Below are 19126 nucleotides of genomic sequence, written 5' to 3' on the forward strand. Positions count from 1 at the left end.
TTTGAACAGTAAACACTTCCTTTTACAATGAAGTATTTTCCTATATATGTCTATGTATACAAACATAATAGTCATGAACAAAGGTGTATCTTTCAAGTCAAGTAGCTCTAGTCCTGTTAATATTTTTTCTATGCTTTGGGAAGATGTATTTCAGAGTAACTAGCACGTATTCAAGGAAAGAGACCCAGTGGTTAAAGCACTCAGCTGCTAACTGAAAGGCTGGCAGTTCAAACCCACCAGTCTCTGCAAGGGAGAAAGATGTGGTGAATAAAATGTACAGTTTTTCTATGCCTTGGGAAGATATATTTTAGAGTAACTAGCATATATTCAAGCAAATAAAAACAACTCCAGAGCACTCTGATTAACACAGGAATACTTGCATTACACATTTTCAAATTAATTGGAAAATTACTTGACCCACCTGTTTAATAAATTCCTGTCATCACTACAAGTTAAAGCTTCCAATAATATTTTCTTCTCAGAAACTGCTGTGGTGGAGTGGAATTTCATCCATATGAATTCCCAGACATCCTCATCCAGTAGGGAAACTCCTGTACAGTAGACGATGTCTCTAACATTTAGTGGTATTCTAAAGAAGCAATCCACAGTAGTTTTCTATTAATGAAAAGCTTCATAGTATTGACAATAAAGGCAGATCAGGCTTTATGACAGTCAATTTTAAAAGACGACTTTATTAACTAGATCGTATCTGAAAATGAGTAATATTATATAGTAATGACATTCAGATATATTGGTCAAAGAATGAAAAAATATGTATTTTATTGGTCAAAGAATGAAAAAACATGTATTTTATTTAAAGGTAGTATTAAATACAACCCCCACGTGTCTGTTAGTTTGTCATACTGTGGGGGCTTGCGTGTTGCTGTGAAGCTGGAAGCTATGCCACTGGTATTCAGGTACCAGGAGGGTCACCCATGGAGGACAGGTTTCAGCTGAGCTTCCAGACTAAGACAGACTAGGAAGAAGAACCCGGCAGTCTACTTCTGAAAAGCATTAGCCAATGAAAACCTTATGAATAGCAGCGGAACACTGTCTGATATAGTGCTAGAAGATGAGCCCCCCAGTTGGAAGGCATTCAAAAAATGACTGGGGAAGAGCTGCCTCCTCAAAGTAGAGTCGACCTTAATGACACGGATGGAATAAAGCTTTTGGGACCTTCATTTGCTGATGTGGCATGACTCAAAATGAGAATAAACAGTTGCAAACATCCATTAATAATCAGAACCTGGAATGTACAAAGTATGAATCTAGGAAAATCGGAAATCATCAAAAATGAAATGGAACACATAAACATCAATATCCTAGGCATTAATGAGCTGAAATGGACTGGTATTGGCCATTTTGAATCAGACAATCATACAGTCTACCATGCTGGGAATGACAACTCAAAGAGGAATGGTGTTGCATTCATCGTCAAAAAGAATGTTTCAAGATGTATCCTGAAATATAACGCTGTCAGTGATAGGATCATGTCCATACGCCTACAAGGAAGACCAATTAATACGACTATTATTCAAATTTACGCACCAACCACTAGAGCCAAAGATGAAGAAATAGAAGACTTTTATCAGCTGCTGCAGTCTGAAATTGATTGAACATTCAAGCAAGATGCATTGATAATTATTGGCGATTGGAATGTGAAAGTTGGAAGCAAAGAAGAAGGATCAGTAGTTGGAAAATATGGCCTTGGTGACAGAAACAATGCCAGAGATCGAATGATAGAATTTTGCAAGATACCTTCTTTCATCAACATAAACAGTGACTATACACATGGACCTCGCCAGATGGGACACACAGAAATCAAATTGACTACATCTGTGGAAAGAGATGATGGAGAAGCTCAATACCATCAGTCAGAACAAGGCCAGGGGCTGACTGTGGAACAGACCATCAATTGCTCATATGCAAGTTCAAGCTGAAACTGAAGAAGATCAGAGCAAGTCCACAAGAGCCAAAATATGACCATGAGTATATTCCACCTAAATTTACAGACCATCTGAAGAACAGATTTGACACATTGAACACTAGTGACCACAGACCAGACGAGTTGTGGAACGACATCAAGGACATCATACATGAAGAAAACAAGGGGTCATCGAAAATACAGAAAGGAAAGAAAAGACCAAGATAGATGTCCGAGGAGATTCTGAAACTTGCTCTCTAACATCGAGCAGCTAAAGCAAAAGGAAGATTTGATGAAGTAAAAGAACTGAACAGAAGCTTTCAAAGGGCGTCTCAAGAAGACAAAATAAAGTATTATAATGCAAAGAGCTGGAGATGAAAAACCAAAAGGGAAGAACACGCTCGGCGTTTCTCAAGCTGAAAGAATTGAAGAAAAATTTCAAGTCCCGAGCTGCAACAGTGAAAGATTCCATGGGGAAAATATTAAATGATGCAGGAAGCACCAAAAGAAGATGGAAGGAATACACGGAGTCATTATACCAAAAAGAATTAGTCAATGTTCAACCATTTCAAGAGGTGGCATATGATCAGGAACCAATGGTACTGAAGGAAGAAGTCCAAGCTGCTCTGAAGGCATTGGCAAAAAACAAGGCTCCAGGAATTGATGGAATATCAATTGAGATGTTTCAACAAACAGATGTAGCACTGGAGGTGCTCACTCATCTATGCCAAGCAATATGGAAGACAGTTTCCTGGCCAACTGACTGGAAGAGATACATATTTATGCCTATTCCCAAGAAAGGTGATCCAACCAAATGTGGAAATTATAGAACAATATCGTTAATATCGCACACAAGCAAAATTTTGCTGAAGATTATTCAAAAATGGCTGCAGCAGTATATCGACAGAACTGCCAGAAATTCAGGCTGGTTTCAGAGGAGGACATGGAACCAGGGATATCATTGCTGATGTCAGATGGATCCTGGCTAAAAGCAGAGAATACCAGAAGGATGTTTACCTCTGTTTTATTGACTATGCAAAGGCATTTGACTGTGTAGATCATAACAAACTATGGATAACATTACGAAGAATGGGAATTCCAGAACACTTAATTGTGCTCATGAGGAACCTTTACATAGATCAAGAGCAGTTGTTCGGAGAGAACAAGGGGATACTGATTGGTGTAAAGTCAGGAAAGGTGTGCGTCAGGGCTGTATTCTTTTGCCATACCTAGTCAATCTGTATGCTGAGCAAATAATCCGAGAAGCTGGGCTATATGAAGAAGAACGGGACATCAAGATTGGAGGAAGACTCATTAACAACCTGCGTTATGCAGATGACACAACCTTGCTTGCTGAAAGTGAAGAGGATTTGAAGCACTTACTAATGAAGATCAAAGACCACAGCCTTCAGTTTGGATGGCACCTCAACATAAGGAAAACAAAAATCCTCACAGCTGGTCCAATGAGCAACATCATGATAAATGGAGAAAAGACTGAAGTTGTGAAGGATTTCATTTTACTTGGATCCACAATCAATAGCCATGGAAGCAGCAGTCAAGAAATCAAAAGATGCATTGCATTGGGTAAATCTGCTGCAAAGGACCTCTTTAAAGGTTTGAAAGGCAAAGATGTCACCTTGAAGACTAAGGTGTGCCTGACCCAAGCCATGGTATTTTCAATTGCATCATATGCACGTGAAAGCTGGACAAGGAATAAGGAAGACCGAAGAATTGATGCCTATGAATTGTGGTGTTGGCGAAGAATATTGAATATACCATGGACTGCCAAAAGAAAGAACAAATCTGTCTTGGAAGAAATGTGGCCAGAATGCTCCTTAGAAGCAAGGATGGCGAGACTGCGTCTTACATACTTTGGACATGTTGTCAGGAGGGATCAGCCCCTGGAGAAGGACATCATGCTTGGCAGAGTACAGAGTCAGAGGAAAAGAGGAAGACCCTCAATGAGGTGGACTGACACAGTGGCTGCAACAATGAGCTCAAGCATAGCAACGATTGTAAGGATGGTGCAGGACCGGGCAGTGTTTCGTTCTGTTGTGGATAGGGTCGCTATGAGTCAGAACTGACTCGATGGCACCTAACAATAACAATTAAATGCAACTATTATTTCCATACTTGAAATGATGTTTAAATAAAATTAGTAACATAGGTTTCAAAAACCAATTAAAACAGGGCGCTTTATATTTCAACCTACATTAATATACGTCTTATGCCAAAATTTTGCTCTTATAACTGGTAGACGCAAGAATGATAAGAAAACACCGGCTGAAAAGTCTAATTAATTTGGAGACTGCATAAACATTTTCTCCTAAATTATTACATAATTTTCTCTGAAAATAATTTTTCCAAACAACACTCCAAATTCTGGAACCTGGAAAAAATACCATAGTTAATAAAACATAAGTAGAAATCAGGAGAACATATAAAGTATTTCCCCTTATCTTTATAAAAACTATCACCCCCTCCAAAAAAAATACATATATATATATATTAAATTTTGACTTGGACTCCAAAATACAGTGTTATAGTGGAAAACTTTTTCAGTAGATTTCATTACCCTTGGCTATTCATAAATTGTAAATTTTCACATCTACTTTGCTATATCAATTGTTTTGCTAAATAGTATTCCTTCAAATTTCTGTATATATACCACATTTAATAAGTGTTTAAAATATTATCTGAAAGAACACTCCAGTAATTAAAAAAAAACTTTAAAAAATTTAATTTTGCTTCTGTATATTCACTAAACTGTTATTAAAACTTCTCATCTATAATTCGAACATGGCTAATAATAACAAAGTGTTATGTCTAGATAACAAAATGCCACTATCCCTTCTGACAGATTTAGGACCTTGATGATTAAAACACTGTTTGGTTAAAGGAGTGTCCGGACAACAGGAAGAAGTTTCTCAGTGACTACAAGTAAGATGTCTGTCATTGTATTTTGTTAAGCTGCTACGGAGGGCTACGATCAGGATTCGGTGGCATTACACCAGATGTATGACGTTGTAGGAAATATCATACAAAATTCATAGTTTCCAGAAATGGCTAAAACTATCTCTTCCTGCAAGTAATTAAACTATTTTCAGAAAAGTTCCTTGACCTTTGCTGACTGAAGCTTTTTTTCTCTGTGGTGTTAGAGGCAAGCAGTCTTTTTTTCTTTGGGCTGTTTCTTTGATTTGTTTTTAAAGAACGAAGAGAAGAAACTTGCAAAGTGCTTCATATCTTTCTTTTGGCTTCCCTCTCAGCCCTGAACTCCTTTTTTTCAAAGTATCAGTAACCTTCCTGATGGTTGGTGATAGCTTCTGCCCCTTGCTCTGGTTACGAACAGCTCTCCACACAGCACACCGAAATCATGATGAAAACCGTATTTTGAAGAACATGCTCAATACCGATAGATACAACGTGAGATTATAGAGATGCAACCATCTTTTACTAACTTCAGTGAGAAAGTTAAGAAACACAGATTTGCTCTACATCAACTGCTATAAAAGAGAGTCGTTTACTCCAAATATTACAGGCTACAGAGCACATCACTACATGACTGCCATAATGTTGGTCAAGAGACTAACATGACAATTTGTGAGAAATAAAAATAAAATATCTACTGAAATCACCAATTCATCAACCAAGGCATGTTTTCGTAATATTAGACTTAATAGTAACAGCTTGCTTTCTATGAGGAATGTATTAAGATAGCACAGGAAATACAGGTATAGGGTCAATTGAGTTAGGTCTGTTACTGCCTACAGAACCAGTCTGCAATTTCAATGGTTTCAAGAAGAAAAGGTAAATGCAAATATAGAAAAGCCAAAAGAAATGAAAAAGCAGACGTTAAACTGCATTTCCTGGAAAGAACACAGTGCCATATACTATGTTGTTGTTGTTGGATGCCATTGAGTTGATCCCCACTCACAGTGACCCCATAGGACAGAAGAGAATTGCCCCACAAGGTTTCCTAGGCTGTAATTTTTATAGGAGCAGATCACCAGGTCTTTGCTCCAGCAGAGCCCCTGAGGGGTTTAAACTGTTGACCTTTTGGTTATTAGCCAAGTTTATAACCAGAGCTCCTTAACATCAAAAGTCCATATTCTCATTATTCAGTAGCTACTACTGGCTAGGAAACCCTGGTGGTGTAGTAGTTAAAGTACTACAGCTGCTAACCAAAGGGTCAGCAGTTCAAATCCACCAGGTGCTCCTTGGAAACTCTATGGGGCATTTCTACTCTGTCCTATAGGGTTGCTATGAGTCGGAATCGACTCGACGGCACTGATTTTGGTTTTTTGGTTTACTACTGGCTCATGTTAAACTGTCAGACACATATACAAATCAATAAATGGGTCGGCCCATCCAAAGACCTGGACTTTGGCTAAAGGGGCATTAGAGGCAGAATATAACACTTTTGCATTGTGCTATGTTTTAAGCAGGGGACCCTGGTGGCAGCAGTTAAAGCTTCAGCTGCTAACTGAAAGGATGACAGTTCTAACCCACCAGCCACTCCGTTGGAAAAGGATGTGGCAGTTTGCTTTCTTAAAGATTTACAGCCTTGGAAACCCTATGGGGCCAGTCTACAGCCACGGTTTATTATTATTATTATTGGTTATGTTTTAAGAAGCCCTCACAATTCAGTGGTTCGGTGATCGCCTGCTAACCAAAAGGTTGGTTCAAATCCACCAGCTGCTCCTCGAGAGAAAGATGTGGCAGTCTGCTTCCATAAAGATTTACAGCTGTGGCAACCTTATGGGGCAGCTGTACTCTGTCCTGTAGGGTCGCTCTGAGTTGTATTCAACCTGATGACAATAGGTTTGGTTTTCTTTTTGTTTGTTTGTTTGTTTTGTGTTCTAGTTAAAGCACCCTCATGGTGCAAACAGTGAAGTGTTGGCTGTTCAAATTCACCTTGCAGCTCCATAGGAGCTAACAGACAGGTTGGCTGTTCAAATCCACCTTGCAGCTCCATAGGAGAAAGACCTGATGATCTGCTCCTGTAAAGATTATAAACAAGAAAACCCTATGGAGCAGTTCTACACTGTCACACATGAGGTCACTATGAATCAGAGTTGACTTGATGATACCTAACTACAACACTGTTCTAGTTACGTCTTATTTTATTTAACTTCTACAATAATACCATGATGTCTGTCTTATGAACTTTTGTTGCATGAGAGGGAACTCTGTTTGTACAGAGTATATTATGCACTACAATAACAGAATCAGGACGCTTTGGATATGAAAATATTTCTTATTTTCTTCAGCTTAGAGATGGCTAACGACCATGAAGGCAAAATATATTGATGTCTATTAACAGTAATGGAGCCCTGGTGGCACAGTGGTTAAGAGCTCAGCTTCTAACCAAGAGGTTGGCAGTTCAAATCCATCAGCCACTCCTTGGAAACCCTATGGGGCAGTTGTACTCTGTCCTGTAGGGTTGCTATGAGTTGGAATCAACTCGACGGTAGTGGCATTAATAGTAATAATTTGCTAATGTCAATGAATTCTGCTTTTTGTTGTCCAATAAAGTCCTAACTGATATGAAGTGAAAGCAACAACAAATTTTAAATAAAAGATAACATATTCTGTAAGAAGGTACTGTCACCAGGCACCAGGCCTATCCAGTGAGGGGCTGAACTGGTCACAGATGTCACCTCTCACCTGCTTTTTAGTAACTTTTTTTTTTTTTTCACCTACAGTCGAATCAATTATTTTGAGCAATATTCAATGCTGGCAAGACATCAATAAGAATCCATTCTGTTCATCAGCTTTGAAGTGATACTTGTTAAAACACAGCCTCTGGGTGACTGAAAAGGACATAGGTCAGTGATGTATGTAAGAAACTACTGTGTGGCAAGTTGTTCATAGGCAGAGCAAGGGGAAGAAATCCTCAAAGGACACAGAGCAGTAAAGTATTAGATGAAATGACAGACCAACCACCCTAAAGGAAGCCAACACAAAGTGTCCTTGGCAGAGAAAGCTTTTGAAGGCAAGGTTGCCTAGAACAGGGGCAGGTCCTTCATCAGCAACTGCAGCTGAAAACCCAGAGAAAGATCACATAATGTGGACGTGCCCTGAAAGGAACTTAGGTTAAGTTTCAGGCTTGTTGCAGTCATCCCTCTTAGAGTAGCAAATGTGTCAACTTTGATTACTATGAAATGATACGAATAGATGCTTACAGATACAATCTGAAGCCAGTTGATGGCCCATTGAAAAATAATTCTCAGTCTCACTACAAATCCTCAAGCTCTTGGAGAAGGCACGGCTTTATTAGCAAAAGGTCGGATGTACACATTGTGCAGGTTCTTGAAACTCCTAGGAAAAGTTCGGATAGAGCTGATTTGCCTGAGACTACTGTTCTGATTTTTCTAGCATCTCTCCCCACCCCATCAACTCATCCTCCTTACTCACACATCAGATAAAGAATCAATGTACAGTTCAAAGATCATTTGTAATCATCACTGAAAATAAAACAAGACTGGTGAACACTGTATTTGCCAAGGGCCTACAGTTCCCAATGCCTTCCATTGTTAATGAAACCTTTGTTGCTAAATTTGTAAAGATGTTCTAATAACATTTTAGGAAAATTATTGCTCTGGGGACAGTTTAAGATCTCTTTGTATAAACCAAAGTCATTAGGAACAAATGAAAAAACTCATTTGTTTGTAAAGCATGAGCTAAAAAACTCAGAACCCATAGTTATGAACAGCACAAATGAGTCCTATGAGACTCTTGATATCGGGATTACAGGGAGAGAGGGCCCCTCCTCATGAACGTGAAAATTGTTTATGAAAATATGAATATCCCCACGGTCATTTCTCTTTAACTGCTGCCTCAGAAGTAAATCACTTAATGGAATTTTATCATCTGGGAAGGAAAGCTATACTTGTTTCTCTCTAGATATGAAACTTTATTTCCATGATATACGTGAACAACAAGCGAGCTACTCTCCTAGCTATCTTCACAGGAGATGCATGGAGCAATGCTTAGCCAAAATAAAGTGCCATTATGCTTCCTAGGATACTAACATTGCAAAAATTATTACCAAATTGTGTAACTCATGCTATACTTTTTATTCCATTCTCATATTAAATAGGATTATGACAGAATTCATTTGTATAATAAAATTTTTAAAAGCATAAAAGTTCAGTCTATTGTTTTGAAAGAACACTTTCATATTTCAGTGATACATTAGCCTTACATTTATCTTGCTAAAACAACTGCTTAAAAACTAAATGCTTTGAGGTCAAAATTAAACAAAAAGGAAGAAAAATAAACAAAAAAACCCAGTGCCATCGAGTCGACTCCGGCAACATAAAGGCATATACTTTTCAGAAAGGTAGCCTTTTACCAAGTTAAACAAAAATGATAGAATAGGAATAATACTTTAAACTTTAATTAATTGGTACTTCAGTTATTAAATTAAAAATTGTGAAGTAGATTGGTAAATGAAAATAAGTAATTAAGAACATTTCCAAAGATTTTTCTAGAAAAGTTTTAGTTGTTGCACTTCTTTGTTTTTTTAGGTAAAAAAAAAAATTCCTGGACTCATCTAAAATATCAATAATAGGGGACTAGTTTCTTAAGTTAGGTATAAATAGAAACTCAGGGTGATACCAGGAAAGAATATTTAATGATATGGTAAAATATATTATTAAACATAGTAAAAAAATATATTATTAAAGACAAAGAGCAGGTTAAAAACTTGCATAATGCAACTTTGATATGTTTTTAAAAATGTATAATGTGTATACTCATGAAAAAAGGCGACAAGGATAAATAAGAGAATATTAACAATGGTTGGCTCTGGGTTTGGAGATTATGGGTAACTAGTCTTTCTTTTATTAACTCAGATATTTTATTTTATTTATTACTATTTTTCTTAGGAGATATAATATAAATACATATTTTTTTTTAAATGCGAAAAGACCTAAAATTTCCTTTCCAAACAACTTCTCATTATTCTTGTGATGTCAAATGCACTTGTAACCCCTTACAATGAGTATGACTTTTTTGAGGGAGAAAAACTAGATCAAATACATCAGTACAAAACATATGCACACTAAGTAGACTATGAACTCTACTGAGGGCAAGGACCATAGTTTTACATATTTTTTTAATTCCCCAGTTCCTAACAAGGTTCTCAGAATATAGTTTCTCACTTTCTCACTTAGTGAATAGTAAATTGACTTACTGGTTAAACAAGCAACTATGGAGCTGCCTAACCGCAGTATAAGATAAATGGGCAATTCACTAGAAACTGACTTCCAGATATTAATTTAAATTTATTGAAACATCATTCATTACCAAATGGTTACCAAGCACCTATTACAACTGCTGTAACTGTGCAATTAGCATTATTTGTATCTGATCAGTTATACAAAACTCATCGAGTTTTCTTTTGAACAAAGGTGGTAGAAATCCCAAAGAACAAGACGTAGACTACTAATTGAAGGTCATGTTTACTAACCTGGCACCATAATCCGTCTTAGGATCCCTCAAACTCCCAGAAGTGCGGAGAGAAGTGAGGATGTAGGGAAGGTATAGGGAACTCTTAACTGGTGGCCCCATTTTTGCTCTAAGGCAACTCAGGGTCTAGCAAAGAAGAACCTTGAGAAGGCTGTGACGAGAACAGGAGCCTAGGGTTCGAAGGTGAGGAGGCCCTCAAAGTGGTCTGATCACTGTATCCACCAGCAGTGGGAGTCACCTCATGAGCTAGGTGGCTTCTTCTTGCCATCCAAGTCCTTCTTCATTTCTTCAGTTTTTGGGGGGCTGGTATGGTATGTCATAGTTCTCAGCCAGATACATTCCAACGATGTTGCCAAAAGTAAATTCAAGCAGAACTGGAGTATGGCGTCAGTGGGGAGGGCAGGGAAGCATGGAGGGCAACTGCAGCTCCCAGGGCTGGGTTCAGATGTTTTAAATTTAATAATTTTTACAAGTACTTTGTAACTAAGGTATATCAATTCTAGTTATAAAGATCATATTCTGTTACCTATTGAAATAAAATGCATTGTAATATCTAAAAATGCTATTGATTAATATGCAGAAGTAATTCTGATGATATATTTTAAATATTTTTCAGGGGAAAACTGTATTTGACAAAGAAAGAATCACACCGTTTTAAAATACAAATTTGGATGTTTAATCTTGATATGGGTTTATTTCTAAGTAGGTTTTCAGTAGACCTAACTCAGCCAGTAACTGCCTCTAAGACTGGGCAAGTCAAGGTCAACGCTTTGGGCTTTATTTTTCATCTTAATTGGATGAAGCTGAAGCACATGATATCTAAGGTCCCTTCCTGCTCTGTCCTACAAAATTCTTTTCATTAGTGATTCTATTAACACTGAACATGTGAGTTTAATTATTTTCAAATACAATGAGAAAAATTTCTCAAATCAGTAGCCTCTTTAAGAGCACCTTTATTTCAGATTCATGCCATTGGTATATACTGGAAGCCACTATTCAATTAATTTTAAATAATTTGCAACTAATTAATTGATTTGAAAGATCATTTGCTACCCTAACTAAAAATTAAAATACAGCCTTGTTTGAGGTTTCCTTTCTAGCACTCCAAATCTTGTTCTCTCTTATAAGTGCTTGTAATCATACCTATTCAAGGTAGACGATCCATGAGTTAAAATATCAGACGAAAAAATAGTCTGCATTTACCAAAGGTCACCCCCATTCATAGTGGCTCCTACCCGTATCTCTCATTCTACCAGTGTTCCTTAGCCTTTTGGCTGCTGCTAAGAAAGGCATTTTGAATGAAATGTTTTAGAACTGTTTAGAAAGAATATGTGACTTTTGTACCTAAGTGTCAATTCCCTCATCTGTAAAATGGGAGTAATTATTCCTTATAGCATTGTTAGGTACCCTGGTTGCGCAGTGGTTGAGTGCTCGGCTCTAACCAAAAGGTTGATGGTTTGAGCCCACCAGTCACTCCACAGGAGAAAGATGTGGTAGTCTGCTTCTGTAAAGACTGCAGCCTCGGAAACCCTATGGGGCAGTTCTACTCTGTCCTATAGGGTCGCTATGAGTCAGAATCGACCAATGGCAATGAGTATATAGGGGTTGTTACAATGCTTAAATAAATTAATATGTTTATTCAGTGCTTAGGACAGTGACTAACACATATCCAGGGCTCAGAATAAGCTTTATCTACACAGGTTGCATAGGCTAGTGCTGGAGACAGAAAATGGCCTTAATAAGTAGTAATGACTTGCCACCTCATTATTATTATAACGTTTATTATTAGGATAAAGTAATAACCAATATCCCTATCTTTCTCAAATGAATGCTATGCATGCCAAAAAGCAGGAATAAAAATTTTAGACAATATCACTACAAGTGAATGAGTAATTTGTAAAAAAAAAAAAAAAAAAAGACTGACAATAAAATCTCAAGTTTAAGGCATCACAATAAAATAAACTTTTTAAATAAATCCACCTATTTTACTGATATACTTGCCAATCAAATATGCCACTGAATCTAAATAAAATGCCCTGCATCCATAAATATTGTTTTTCAGTATCTCTACAAACCTTTTGGAGCCCTGGTAGCTCAGTAATTAAGAGCTCAGCTGCTAACCAAATAGGTCGGCAGTTCGAATCCACCGCCTTTGGAAACACTATGGGGCAGTTCTACCCTGTCCTATAGGTTCACTATGAGTTGGAATCAACTCAGCGGCAATCAGTTTTTACAAGCCTTTTGGCAAAAAGAAAACAGAATCCCATGTACAGTACGCAGTCAGTTATGGGTGGAAGGGACACTCGGCAACAACGTCATTAACTAGGCACCTTTCAGACCACAGCTACGGTTGCTCTGTTCCCAGGGAGTCCTCTTACTTGTCCCCAAACAGAATTTGCTTATTCCTATTGAATACCTTAAGTACAACCAAAAGGAATATTAAGACATCAGAACAAAGGAAAAGGCTGTTCAAAAACACTCTGCATGGCCCTTTAGACCTCAAAAATAGAGTTGGAGAGACAGGTGAAGTACGCACCATGTATGTCTAAAATGATCTAATGTATTCCAAAATGACATTCAATATTTTTTTATATTTTAATTTGGCATGTTTGCAGAGAGGCATATATTGTTCTTAAGAAAAAAAGATTTCTGGGGGCAGGGGAGGGGATAATCAATTTAATGCTTAACATCCCAAATATATCAAAAGATTATGTTCTAAGATAACTGCACTTCTTTTAAGTGGCTTTTAAAATTCAAGTGCGTGCACTCTGAAAAAGACAAGGATTTAAGGTGAATTAACATATATGAAATGACGCGTTAAACGTTTAAAGTCCCATATATAAAATAACTATTATTTCTTTTAGCCATGTGTCATGGGTTGAATTGTGTCCCCCAAAAAGATGTACTGAATTCATAACTGAATGTGACCTCTTTTGGAAACAACATCTTTGCATGCGTAATTAGTTGAGTTAGCATGAAGTCATACTGGAGTAGGGTGGGCCCTAATGCAACATGACTGGTGTTCTTATAAGAAGAAAAGAAGAGACACAGAGACAGATGAATGCAGAGAGAAGATGACCATGTGCTGACTGAAGCAGAGATTGGAGCTATGGTCCACAAGCCAAGGAAGGCCTTGGACCAACAGGAGATAGAAGAGGCAAGGAAGAACTTCTTCCCCTATAGCCTGCAGAGAGAGCATGATGCTGCTGAAACCTTGATTTTGGACTTCTAGCCTCCACATAATGACATTCTGCTGATTTAAACTACCTATGGTGTGGTACTTTGTTACTACAGCCTTAGAAAACTAATACATCATACAACTGGGTGGTAACTGAAAGGAGTGGTCAGGGTTAAGTATCTGAACTATAAGACTCTGTCAGGTGTAACTGCTAAGGCACAAAAACAAAAGAAACAGGGTGATCCAGACAGCATTCAAGAGAACAGGAGGAAAAGGAGACATCAAAAAAAGATAGAAAGACAAAAGGAACATGAGTGATAAATGTGCAGAAAGGCCAAAAAATGCTGAGTGATGATGACAAAGACAGAAGTGACAAAGATGACAAAGATCTACAAAAAGGTGAGGAAAAACAGCAAATACTTAAGTGAAGAATTCATGACTTGTCTAAAATTTTTCTTTGGCCTGGATTTTAAGCACATGCTACTGAAAAGCCAGAACAGTATTATTTAGTATTTCACAACTCAGAACACTATGGCTTTCTTACAAGTTACCCAGAATCGCTGAGAGACATAAGAGCTCAAAAAATGTTTTATAACAAAAGTATAAAAATTAAGATATCTATGATGAATCACTTGAAAACTGAGCAGCAGTCTGTTAATATAAATAGCTCTAAGCACACAACATAATTTAAAACTTAAAAGGTATACAGTTGTTGTAGAAGTTGTGAAATGGCTGATAAATTGCCCTATCTATTTATAGATGCTTGTGTTAAAGATGAGGTAAATTGTTTCCTGATAATCCATTGCCTATTTTTCATGGATTCACCTGCTCTATTCTGATCTGTGATTATTTAAGCTTCTTTTTCACTCAACTCTGGTCAGAGCCCTGTAAATCTAAGTGTCTGCTATGATAGGAAGTCTAAATCTATCACAAAAATTAATGGCATTGTCTGAATCACAATAATTAGGAATCAGTACTTTAGGTTAACTGTTGAGATGAAAGATAAATGATGGGAATGACATGTTAGTTACAAAAGCAAGTATATAAACACTGTTCTCATTCAAATCATGACTGAGGCGTGAGTGTCTATGAAAACTCCATTGGATTACATTGGGCTCCATCTCGACAAATAATGTTTGTTGCCCAGGAATAATTTATAGCAACAGTCATCGTCTTTTGTATTCTTCATACAAAGGCTGAAAAATGCACAGTTTTATCGTATCCATCAAAATGCTACATCTGTAAATATGAGGGTTCTGTGCAAATGTGGTTTACCTTCATCTCTAATGTACTGTCAAGGTCACTGAGGTTAACAAAGTTGGTTCTCCAGCCTGGAAGAACCTACTATGGTGACTTAGTTCATTTTTTAAGCATGTAACCACAAAACTTGAGTCGGCAATGAATAATGTATTTTTTTTCACTACAAATATCCTCAACCAAAAATTTATTTTGGCCAAAACCAGTTTTACTATTTATATGTGAATGTTTGAGTGTGTGTGTGTGTATTGTCCAAAATGCAACTCTGCATGATATATATATATATATCAACATATTATATATATGTAGATACGCCATATTGATATATAGAAGTGTTCTTATTCATATAAAACTGGAAATTCTATGGATTCACTGAAATATACTTTTGACCCATCTGCTATCTTTTTATGTGCAAAAGTGGAGAAGTCCATGATAAACCTTGTGTGTGTGTGTTTAAAGGACTAAGAATTAGTGTAATTATATTTAAGAAAGGATATTCACTTAAAAGTATTTATGAAGCATCTAAGCCTGTCGTGTGAGGTAACAGAAAAACATCAAAAATGAAACAATCTGGATTCTTATTGGGAAAAAATGAGAATGGCATGAGTGAACTAAAACATTAGAAGATAGGCTAAAGGGTATATTTTGTATTGGGAGATTATATAACTGAGAAAAATGTACTTTAAAAGAGTCAAAACAGTTCGTTATTTTGTGGAATAACTGATAAACTTGAAATGTATATATGCACAGGTACATGTAACTGACAGGAACTGGTTACAGCATTACACATGCATGAAGTGATTAAGAAAACATCACACACTGGATACCTACCCTACGTATTTTAGGATAAAACAAGCACGGTTTATTTGTAAGTGAAAATAGAAGTCATGTCAATATTTTTCTATTTGAAAAATTTTTTACTTATAAAAGGAATTTCAAGTCATTAGAAAGAAAAAGAAGAAACTCCTACTAAACACTTAGAAATGAAAGAATCCTGAAAAATGAGAACAGCTTCTTTGCTGTAAATTTTAGGGATATCAATAAATATAAATACCTAGGAGTCCTGGGGTGGTGCAAAAAGTTAATCCATTCGGCTATTAACAAAAGGTTGGAGGTTCGAGACCACCCAGAGGCACTTTGGAAGATAGGCCTGGATATCTACTTCTGAAAAATCAGTCACTAAAAACCCTATGGAAACTCTGGTGATATAGAGGTTAACAGCTACAGCTGCTAACCAAAAGGTTGGCAGTTCGAATCCACCAGGCACTCCTTGGAAGCTCTGTGGGGCAGTTCTACTCTGTCTTCTAGGGTCGCTATAAGTTGGAAGTGACTCAGCAGCAATGGGTTTGGTTTGGTGTTTCTCTGGAAACCCTGTGGAGCACAGTTCTGACACACATGGAATCGCCATGAGTCAAAGTTGACTTAATGGCAACTGCTAGTGGTGGTGGTGATGTGGATATAAATATAACATACATTAGCTGTCTTCATGACATGAAACTCTTCTGTATTTTATTTTTCGTATACAACTAAAAAATGTGAAAAGATGACAGAAAGATATCTTCCTTTTCTGGATGAAAATCTTGAGAAATAAAGGTAGGATGAAGTTAGCTAAAACTTTATTTACAACCTGTTGCACTCCCTGAAATTCTATCCAAAAAAGAAAAACAACCCAAAATGTTGATTATATACCAAGCTTTTAACAAAAGGCAGAGGCTGAATGTGTATGTGCTTTTTAATTTCCTTGTTATTACCAAGAAATTACAAGCTATCAAAGCTCCAACTTTCTCATTTTTCAAATATTTTAAGACATACAAATCACAACAACAGCATTTGGTACTAATGGAACATTTTTTCACCTAAAATCATCACAATGTTAAATAAATATTATCACACTTCCACTAGAAAAAAAAGGCTAACATGAATTATTCTTAGTTTACAGATAAGGGACTTGAGAGAGAGAGTGGATTATATGCACGGAACCAATTTTAAGCCTTAATCACAAGATGGGAAAAGAAACAGAAAAGAAATGTTATTGATGTTGAAGGAATCTCCTCAGTGGTAATAGAAATGTTTAGACTACTTTGGGAAAATGTAGAGGAAATCTGTATATGGCAGACATGGCAATGAACCTTATAATCAATGTATCTGAATCCTTCAGTATAATCTATTCTCTGTGAGTAATAAGGAATATTTTAGAAGCTGCAAATATTTTTATTGGCTATTCAGCTCTGGCTTATTAAATAGCAGCGATTAGTATTGTGAGTTTAATCGGCAGTGTTCCCTGAGTTGTTCATATAAATCTATATTCACTTACACTTGTACTGTGATAAATAGGCAGTTAAAATAGAGCTATTCTATAACTAGTCAATAGGCATATCTTTGGATAGATGATATTGAGCAAAATTTCAATAGTATTATGCCTGAAATTGGTATGATATTAGGCAAACAATACTAGCACAATAGGAACATTACTATTGGCACAAACTTGGAAAAACCAATTACACTAAGAAGAAAAAAATTAAATTAAATCAAGTCACCTTCAAAAAGCCTAATTCTTATTCTTGAAAAAATACTATTGACTATTTGTCTCTATGCATGACTAGTAATATAATTTTTTTTTTTTTTAATAAAATGTCAGGAAAGAAGCTCAATGTGTTGGGAAAAGAAAAACAAGTGTATGATTATTTCTGTATTTTAAACTAAAATATAAAATCATTAATGCATTTAGGTTAAAAACTAAATGTGACTACAAGAAAATAGGTAGAAATATGCACTTACTTGGGTTATATTAGCTCTACAGGCAATTAAATTCTCTGCTACACCAAAATGTAAATCGAAAATACATTCAGATTAGTTAGTCTCTTAAGCAGGTCATTCAAGTCAAATATTTGTGTCATGATGGACTGAACTGAGTTAGTATGTATTGAATTCTCCAGTGTCAAGGAAAATCATACTTCATTGTGATTCCAGAGAAGCTTGCAGAAACAAGAAGGATAATAAAGTCCCCTTTTATATTCAGGTATAGCCACTATTTAAGTAATCTTAATATATGCAGATCTATATTTACACAAATGGAAGTCAGGTAGCGATTACTGGATATGAAAGAAGTTTGCAGTTTGATAAAGGAATTCACAATAACGTTAATTCAGAGAGCAAGCACACTTACTACATTTCATATGTTATTTTTCTTATACATTGTTTTTCAAAACATTTGTTTGGTAAGGGATTCTAATCTTAGAATCAAGATCCCCCAAAGCTTTGATGAAGGAGCATAATCAATTAACAGGGATTTTGCTATTCCCGGCAAATAAAGACAAAACAAACTGATTAACTGAAAAAAAAAATTGTCTTACAAAACATTCCGAAGGTGTTCTTAGGTCAGTGCATATTCTGCCCAATCGGTGAAACTATTTAAAGGTACCAAGACTTAATCTTGAGAAATGATGTTAATGAGGAAGACCTTTTGACACACTGTTCCTTCCACTTAACGCCTTCTTTACACCTTCGCCTAGTGAACATGTTATCTTCCCTGTAGACCTCAGGACACCTGTCGCTCTGCAGAACAGTCAAGCTCACCAAGAGGTCATATGGCCCTTTTCTTGTAAACTACTCTTCTAGGTAACCCTCACAGTAACAATCTTACTTTATTTGTATGGCACCTGACTGAAGCTGGTCTAACCCATCAGGCTGTAAGCTTTACGAGGACAGGAATTTGTCTTTTATGCTTGTAGTTGGATCCCTAGTACCTTCTAGCATCGTCAGGCAAAGACTCGGGAATATTTTGTACATGAATCAAGTACTGTAAGAGTTTGAATTAATACAGATTAAAACAAGTAAGCTAATTACAATGGAAATATTGTGCAATAGTAATTTATTTTAGAAATAGAGCTGAGATTAAAAATAAAAATCTGGATAACTAGATATTCCATTACCCAAATGTAGACTGGTGAATCTGGTTCTGCAACACTGCAACCACTGTGAGGGACACAGCCGTGGCGAAGACTGTATTTCTTAACCTTGGAGTATTTTTTACAAAGTTGCTGTTGGGTCGATTCTGACTCATGGTGATTCTATGCGTTGCAGAGTAGAACTGCATTCCATAAGGTTTTCACACCCCTTCTTCCAGAGGTGCCTCTGGGTAGGTTCGAAGTGTCAGCATATTGGTTAGTAGTTTAGAAATTAAACCTGTGAACCACCCAGGCACTGACTCTTCCTGAGAGCAATATAGTTAGATAAATTGATAATAAAATATCAATGATAATGTTGATCCTGGTGATAATTGTAAATTATTA

At 36.6% G+C, this 19126-nt stretch overlaps 1 protein-coding gene across 1 annotated transcript in view; it reads right to left on the reverse strand.

Annotated features, from left to right (window-relative positions):
* The window catches only part of TRHDE (thyrotropin releasing hormone degrading enzyme), a 486396-nt gene that overhangs the window by 12435 nt on the left and 454835 nt on the right, over window positions 1–19126 (reverse strand). Inside the window, exon 16 of the mRNA XM_003405210.4 lies at window positions 422–589. Within this exon, the coding sequence (XP_003405258.4) occupies window positions 422–589 (168 nt within the window). The remainder of the gene's footprint in view (window positions 1–421; window positions 590–19126) is intronic.

This window comes from Loxodonta africana, chromosome 4 (genome assembly GCF_030014295.1).
Source record: "Loxodonta africana isolate mLoxAfr1 chromosome 4, mLoxAfr1.hap2, whole genome shotgun sequence".
Classification (NCBI taxonomy): Eukaryota; Metazoa; Chordata; class Mammalia; order Proboscidea; family Elephantidae; genus Loxodonta; species Loxodonta africana.